The sequence below is a fragment of the Myotis brandtii genome, unplaced genomic scaffold (genome assembly GCF_000412655.1).
Source record: "Myotis brandtii unplaced genomic scaffold, ASM41265v1 scaffold39, whole genome shotgun sequence".
Classification (NCBI taxonomy): Eukaryota; Metazoa; Chordata; class Mammalia; order Chiroptera; family Vespertilionidae; genus Myotis; species Myotis brandtii.
Window position 1 is genome coordinate 7685766 of NW_005364953.1, and position 8488 is coordinate 7694253.

At 42.5% G+C, this 8488-nt stretch overlaps 1 protein-coding gene across 2 annotated transcripts in view; it reads right to left on the bottom strand.

The window, feature by feature from the left end:
• Positions 1 to 8488, bottom strand: part of AIFM1 (apoptosis-inducing factor, mitochondrion-associated, 1) — a 34491-nt gene that overhangs the window by 2662 nt on the left and 23341 nt on the right. For both annotated transcript variants that reach the window (XM_005872732.2, XM_005872731.2), the window contains exons 9-15: positions 7522 to 7630; positions 6177 to 6284; positions 5739 to 5827; positions 4926 to 5066; positions 2690 to 2820; position 2619; positions 856 to 991 (exon numbers count right to left, since the gene is read on the bottom strand). In XM_005872732.2, the coding sequence (XP_005872794.1) occupies positions 856 to 991; position 2619; positions 2690 to 2820; positions 4926 to 5066; positions 5739 to 5827; positions 6177 to 6284; positions 7522 to 7630 (715 nt within the window). The remainder of the gene's footprint in view (positions 1 to 855; positions 992 to 2618; positions 2620 to 2689; positions 2821 to 4925; positions 5067 to 5738; positions 5828 to 6176; positions 6285 to 7521; positions 7631 to 8488) is intronic.

An 8488-nucleotide genomic window follows, 5' to 3' on the forward strand; every position in this document is an offset into this window, starting at 1 on the left:
GGTGCAAGTGGGGGCCTCCTGACCACCCCACTGGTCACCCCACAGATCGGCCCTGATCTCCGGCCAGGCCTAGGGACCCTACCTGTGCAAGAATTCCATGCATTAGGCCTCTAGTATCCATATAATGTTTTGTTTTCTCCTTCTTAAAGAGCAACTTGTCCTTGAAACACCTCTGACAAGAGGACATGGACATTAAATAACTTCAGCCAAGGTCATGAAAGGGAGAGAGAATAAGCCTGGGAGTTAATGAAAGATGTGTGGGGGAGAAAAATTCATTCCAAGAGAGTTGCCTCCCATCTAAACAAAACCTGGCATTAAGATCTGATAAATGGAATTAGAGGCAACTCAAGAATTACTCAGCTCAGTTCCCACTACCCAGGGTCCATGGAGAATCGCAGGCCCTAAACAACAACAACAACAAAAACAAAACAAAAAACAAAACAAAAACAGCTAACAAGTTTAGGTTTCCTTTATCAGGCAAGTCTTCCTATTCTCTAGAGACAAACTAAACAGAGTAGCTGAGATAGCCACTGTCCAGAGTCTAGGATGAAGACCTACAATATCTATGCCTATGCATTGACCAGGAAACCTGATTTTGCCATCTCAAACCACTACAGAGTGAGGACTTTGGGTTTGGTTTATTTATTTTAAATATATTTTTATTGATTTCAGAGAGGAAGGGAGAGGAAGAGAGATAGAAACATCAATGATGAGGGAGAATCATTGATTGGCCTGCCTTCTGCATGCCCCCGACTGGGCATGTGCCCTGAGCGAAAATGGAACCATGACTTCTTGGTTCATAGGTCAATGCTCAACCACTGTGCCGTGCTGAGAGAAGTGGTTGGCTGTCCTTACCTGACTGCTCTGTGGCAGATTTCGGGTTATCTTGTGCAGATGCTTTTGCAAAGACACCAACCGTGGGCAAACTACTATCCACAAGACCAATAGCTTCATAGCCAACATCAGGGCCCAAATCGCTCCAGAACATTGACTGATGCCAGTATGGCTTAGCAGCTCACTCCTAAGGAAGAAGAGAGAAGAGGTTGCTCTGTGATGGGACTGTAAAGAATGACACAGTAGAACATTTTCTCTAAGACACCACACTTTTATGCCAACCAAGGAACTTGCTATGTGTGACAATGAGAGAAATGCCTAATTGATCTATCTCCTGCTAGGGCACTTGGGAACAATTGTGAAAAAGCATGGTTCTCCTAAGCAACTTTTATTTTCCTTAAGAAGCCATTATACTACCACATATCCACACAACATTCTACACTTTCTTCAATTTACTCATGCTTTTATCCCATACCATATTTGGGGAGTGATGGGTTCCCACATTTACTATTCACTACCTTTCTTTAACTCATCCTAAGACTGCCTTTTAGAAGTTTTAAAGAGTGATCCATATTTATGGAATTCGGAATCAGGAATATTTCATGGTTTCATTTACTGACAGTTTTCCATCTTAGCCTTCATTTTTCAAGGCCAGAATGCTTTCTATAAAGGGGTACCTTCACCTAGTGGGTCAATTTAACTGTTCTTCTTGGAAAGTTTCCCTATCACCATTGTATGGTTCTTAATATGCTAGGAACTTCACAGAATATTTGCAGCACAGACACACCATGGTGTGTAATCATCTAGGGTGCTTGAGCTGTTCTGTTTCTGGTCCTCTACATTTTGTTATCTTCTTGGCCACAGCTCATTGGACTGGTGTCTTCAGGGAACAGTCTACAATGACTTCTTGTTTTCTGTTCCTGGGACCTAGCTGATAATTGAATAGCTGTGGACTATTTTTTTCCTAACTGCACTGTCTTATATGTATTGACCCTGAAATCCATCTGTTATGTTTTTGTTGCCCACTCAGAAAACTGGGTGTGATCATCCTAAAATGTATTCTCTCAGCTGAGAATTTCCCTTAGAGGTTTCTGAAACCTTGAAGTTTCTTAAGTACCCCATCTTTCAAATCAACAGGATGAGAGTGTGCCAAACAGGGCCTGCCCCAGTACTCAGGAATGTCCATTGGTAAGTTTTTGCTACCCAGAGAACTATCTATATACACCTGACTTTGAACTCTTTATCTTAAGGGTTACAGATGAGTAGGCTGCCTTTTTTGTCAGCCTGTTAGGCTCATTAGGGTTAGCAGCAAAGAACAAATTAAAATATACTGCTGTCTACACCTAAACAGTACACTTTTGTACCACCTACTATTGTTTGAATTCTGAGCTATTTTAATAGGAAGTGCCAATGCCCTCTCCATTCATTCACATAGTCTAAGCCCGTGGTCGGCAAACTGCGGCTCGCGAGCCACATGCGGCTCTTTGGCCCCTTGAGTGTGGCTCTTCCTAAGCTTTAGGAGTACCCTAATTAAGTTAATAACAATGTACCTACCTTATAGTTTAAGTTTAAAAAATTTGGCTCTCAAAAGAAATTTCAATCGTTGTACTGTTGATATTTGGCTCTGTTGACTAATGAGTTTGCCGACCACTGGTCTAAGCTATGCCAAATGGGACCCTTTTACCAGAAGGCTGATCTGGAGTAGAATGTGTGGACATGAGAAGGAATCCCCCCAACCCACCCCATGTAAAGCTAACTGACCCACAAGGAAACCAAACCATAACTCTGGTTCCATTAATTCTGTGTTCTAACCAGTTGAGTCCTCAAGGCACAGAACTATTACCAGAACATTGACTGATGCCAGTATGGCTTAGCAGCTCCAGTCATATTTTCTCCAGCCAATCTTCCGCTCACAACAGCATGATCATGGTGCTCTACCCGCCTCCTACCCAATTTTATATCGTAGAAGCATGCAGCGTCTCCTGCCTTTGGAGACAAATACATTACATGAGCACATGATTAAAAAGAAAAAGCAAGTTAAAGACAGAACATAAACTTTTGGGGTTCAAAAATGCTTGTGACATCAACTAATTAATAGTTCTATCTACAAGCCAGAATCATATATACACTATCAAAAATAGCTGAAATTCCATTTTTAAAAACTATTCTGTTTCCATGAAGTTATCTTAAACCTTCTATGCTCTAGCACATACCTATTTCTTCTCATTCTGCCCTTAACAGAGGCAGAATCTACACTAATAAAAGAGAAACATGCAAATTTGTGTCACTCCGCTACACCCACCGGCCAATCAGAGTGACTATGCAAACTAACCCAACAAAGATGGCGGTTAATTTGCATACACAGGCGCGGAGCGAAGACTGAAGGCTCCGGCTGGAGTGAAGACTGAAGACTGAAGACTCTCCGTCCGGAGCTACGAAGACTAAAGGCTCCAGCCAGAGCCGCGAAGACTGAAGGCTCCAGCTGGAGCGAAGGCCTGGGTCCTGGGTGCTGGAGGAAAACCGGTGCCAGCATCCAGGGGAAGGAAGGCCTATTGAGCGAATCTTCGTGCAACGGGCTTCTAGTATTTAATAACCGCAATTTGCAGAATATTCTTTCCTATGTGTGGAAACCAGTTTTTAGATGTGACTGCCTCTTACCTAGAAATCTTTTTGAAGATAAGATTTTTTTTTGTTATTTGGTATTCATTCATTCATTCAACAAATATTTATGGAATCTTTCTTCTGTACAAAGCATTATACTGTCTGGGTTGCTGAGACAAATCTGGCAGAGACCTTGCCCACAAGGAGTGTATAACCTAGTTGAGGAAGGTATAGCATTGCTCCTCACAATACAAACAAGAAATGTGCCATGTGAGAGGTACAAATCAAGTGAGCTCAGTGTTTCACAGATGGAGAACCCTTGGCTAGAGGTAAACGAGGCCCATTTCATAAAGCAGGTGGTATATGAACTCTCTAATGTTTTCTCACCTTTGTGGCTATTCAGATTCCCCCAAAGACTTCCCTAAAAACCAACACATGGACAATAGTGCAATAAATTATGAAATCCACTTAATGGAATATTATGTAGTCATTAATCTGTTTATAGAATCTGAAGCAATATAGAAAATACATTAAAATGTTAGAAGAATACAAATATTAACACATAGTATGCTGCCATGACCATCTATGACAAAAAAACTATGCACAAGAAAATGAAGGGAAGGAAATATACACACACAAAAAAACATACATGGTGGGAATGGGCTAGAAGAGGTCAATGGGGAAAAAAGGGGGACATATGTAATACTTTCAACAATAAAGATTAAAAAATAAAAAATAAAAGGAGAATAAACAAACAAACAAACAAACAAACAAAACCTATACAACATAAACAGTGGTTGCTGCAGGTGATTTTTCCCTTTCTCCTACTTGTCTGTCTTCCACATTGAGTGTGTTTTTCTTTTATAACAAGTTAAAAAAAAACTCAGTATACTTTATCTTTTTTTTAAAAAAAAGCTTGAAGGGAAAACACCTTTTAATGTTCCTATGTCCTCTGCTGTAGAGTCCATAATCAAACACAATACATTTGTAATGATCTAACAACGGGGAAATTACCTCATGGTTCCTACATACTATAGTCTTGTTTGTGCCACAACAGATTTTAAAAAACAGCTAAAAATAGTTCTAAAAAAAATGAAATTGGAGTAATTTTCCTTTCTAGAGAATGTCATCAAATTGCCTCATTCTCCATTCCCTGGACTCATGTTCAGGCAAAGGGAACAGCGGATCACTCTGAAAGCCATGCACACGCCCGCCAGGGTGATGCCAATGGCTGCTGCCAACAGTACCGGAAGAGCTCTAGTTTTGTAGGTATGCACACTGTTCATTTCCTTCTCCACTAGTTTGCAGCATGAGACCATACCTGTTCTTGTAAAGCAAGCAGTTCATAAGTATCTGTTCTTTACTCTTGGCCTCCAAATACTCCGATCCTATTGTGGTAAGCGACTAATGAGCTTTAGCACCCCACCAGGCAGACTTGCTCCTAGGCTGGGGACAAGGAACCATGCCTGGTCTTGCTGTAGCATACTTACCACCCAGATGTTAGAGCGTGCTTGGAGCTCTGCATTTACCCGGAAGCCACCAAAATCTGAGTCTATTTCTAGTCCACCAGTCTTAGCCAACTCAACATTGGGCTCTAAGCCCACAGCAGCCACTATGTGGTCAGTTTCTACCTGAGGGAAAAGAGAAATAATTTGGTTATCATTTTCCATGTATGCCTATGGACATAGCAACTGCATGTGAGGTCATTAAGAACTGGGGGTTTACAAAAAAAATCATTGGTTAACTTACCTCTGATAAACAGATTTTTTATATATATGTACATTTTTTATTGATTTCAGAGAGGAAGGGAGAAAGAGATAAAAACATCAATGATGAGAGAATCATTGATTGGCTACCTCCTGCATGCCCCAAGCTGGGGATCGAACCCACAACCTGGGCATGTGCCCTGACCAGGAATCGAACAATGACCTCCTGGTTCATAGGTCAATGCTCAACTACTGAGCCATGCCGGCTGGGCTTTGGTAAACATATTTTAAGTTCTATTTCATAAACTCCCCCTGTCCACATATCCCATATCACTTGAAGATAAATCTGTCACCCTAGTCAGATCTCAAAAATCTGTGATGTGATAGGAAGGGGCAATGGGAAAGTGGGTCACAGGTGTTTACTCTGGCTCTCACCATTCTTATTTTAATGCATGGACAGTTCATTCAGAAAATCATGACAGTTTAGTGGTGGCTGCCAAGAAAACTAATCTGCTGGTATCAAATGAAGGAGTAAGAATGAGGAAAGGGGAGGGAAGGGCTAGAAGGTCTTCTGGCAGCCTGTCTTCCCCTCCTTACCTTCCGGCCATCTTTCAGCTTGATGAGTAACCTGCCACCGCTGACTCCAACTGATTGCACAATGGCATTGGGCAGCACCTTCACACCCTCTGTGAAGGCAAACAAGACCTGAAGCTGAGCCGGTGAGCCTACCAATTTCATGAAAAAATAGGGAAACTGACTAGAGAGAGGCACAATGTCACAAAAGTAGTAATCATCAGTATGCAGGCAGCCTTGGAGAGCCGCACATAACCTATACTCGTAGTTCATTTTCAGCACTTCCAGGAATTTGGTGCATCAGATTCAGAACCTACATGAACTTGGCTGACTGGAGAATGGTGGAAACATTTCATCTGCCTGGTGATATGGTTTATGTCAAAGGGGCTCCCAAAGAAGCAAACATTGCATTAGGCCTGAATCAAAGGAAAGAGTGGCAGCATATGGAAAGAGTCCCTCTACCTCGTCTGACTTTTTCCATGGTCCAATTGCTGAGGTATTCAGGGAGGACCTTTCCCATATTTCCTTTCTCAGGGAAGAGTTGAATCACTTCGGTGCCTGAGGCTTGAGCTGGGAAAAAGAAAAAGAGTAGGTTTAGCAGGAGGCAAAAGCCAGCCCTAAGACTGGAAGAGAAGTAAAGGACCAACAGGCAGGTGGCCATTTAATATGGAAAGGACAATGTTCTGACTCAGGCCAGAGCTCCCATTTGTGGGGCACTGGGGCACGAGGGCATTCACAAAGAAAATACAACAGGTGCCAGAACTGCTGTCCCTGGATGTGACTCCATACTCTCAACTCAGCGCACTTGCACCCAGGCCTCACCTCAGGCTTACACAAGTGCCTCGAGACCTCTGAATAGTGAGCACCCCCCTGAGAAGATGCTCTGATTTCACACAGCTTAAGAAAAATGGTTGCCATGAAACATTCAAGACAGAACTCACAGATATATCATGTTGGGAACCACCAGGTGTCTGAAGAAAGTTTTTGACTTTTACAGCGAGCAGCAGTTCAAAGATATGTACACTTCTGCAATTTACACTGCCCTTACCATCTTAATAACTCACTTTGCTTAATATTTTATTTCTAAGGAATTTTGGCCTGGAGGCTAGAGGAAAGGAAGCACTGCTTCTTCTTCTTCTTCTTCTTTTTTTTTTTACCACAGTGTAGTATTCCATTGTGTAGATGTACCACAGTTTTTTAATCCACTCATCTGCTGATGGGGGGTTAGGCTGTTTCCAAATCTTAGCTATGGTGAATTGTGCTGCTATGAACATAGGAGTGCAAATACCCTTTCTGATTGGTGTTTCTAGTTTTTTGGGATATATTCCTAGAAGTGGGATCACTGGGTCAAATGGGAGTTCCATTTTTAGTTTTTGAGGAAACTCCATACTGTCTTCCATAGTGGCTGCACCAGTCTGCATTCCCACCAGCAGTGCACTGATGAACAAAAACAGACCCAGAGACAGAGAAACATCGATCAGACCGTCAAACCTCAGAGGGAAGGTAGGGGAGGGTGGGGATAAGGGGAGAGATTAACCAAAGGACTTGTATACATGTATATAGGCCTAACTAATGGACACAGACAACAGGGGGGTGAGGGCATGAATGGGGGTAATGTGGGGTAATGTGGGGATAAGGACACATATGTAATAACTTAATCAATGAAGAAATTTTTTAAAAAAAGAAAGAAAGCACTGCTGCTCGGTTGCTCAAATGGCAGCTTTGTGGTCACTAAAGGATCCCTCATCAGAACTAGTCATGTGATATCAGACCAGAGAAGAAAATCGAGGTCACCCCCAATACTCACCTTTTCTGCCAAGAGCACAGGCCAGTTCACTACCAAGGAAGCCCCCACCGATAATCGTAATCGACTTGACTTCCCGGGAAATCTTCTCTAAGGTTCTAAAGTCTCCAATCTGCAGGATCACACCAGTTTAGTTCATTGATTTCCCAAAGGGCAGAGGATGATAATACCAGGACATATTTTCTGCTAAATTTTTGACAACAGTAATTTGCACATAAAATCTCCTTGTATAAAGTGGCTCAATTATAGCCCATATGCTATTTTTTAGCATTAGTATTCTTATTGTAATATCTTTAATATCAAAGAATTATACCGTTTATGGGGGGCATTGGCTTCTCATATAAATAAAGCCTGGAACAATATTTCCAGAAATAGGTTTTATAGCTGAAATGCCTGAGTTTGAAATCTAACTTAGTCATTTATTGCCCAAGTCACCTCACCAAGCCACTCACCCTTCTATACTTCAGTTACATCTACACTAATAAAAGACAAACATGCAAATTGACCGTACCTTCACTATGCCTTAAGCCACACCCACCAGCCAATCAGAGCAACTATATGCAAATTAACCCAACCAAGATGGCAGTCGGCAGCCACGGAGCTGGAGCAAGCAGGAGGCTTGGTTGCCCCAATGATGGAGGAAGCCAAGTTTCCCGCCTGCCCCGGCCAGCTCTGAGCTCCACTCAAAGCAAAAAAGTTTCAATTATAGAAGGTAAATAAACCCCAGATACCTGCTTTCAGCTGGCCGTGGCCACCGAGCTGGAGCGAGCAGGAGGCTTGGAGGAAGCCAAACTTCCCTCCCACTCGCCCTGGCCAGCTCTGAGCTCTTCTCAAGGCTACAAAGTTTCAATTATAGAAGGGAAATAAATCCCAGAATAAAGAAAAAAAGGAGAGGCTGGGAGCTTCCGTCGCTGGGGGGCTTGGCCAGCCTAAAAAAGGCCCTCAGCCCCTCACCCAGACTGGCCAGGCA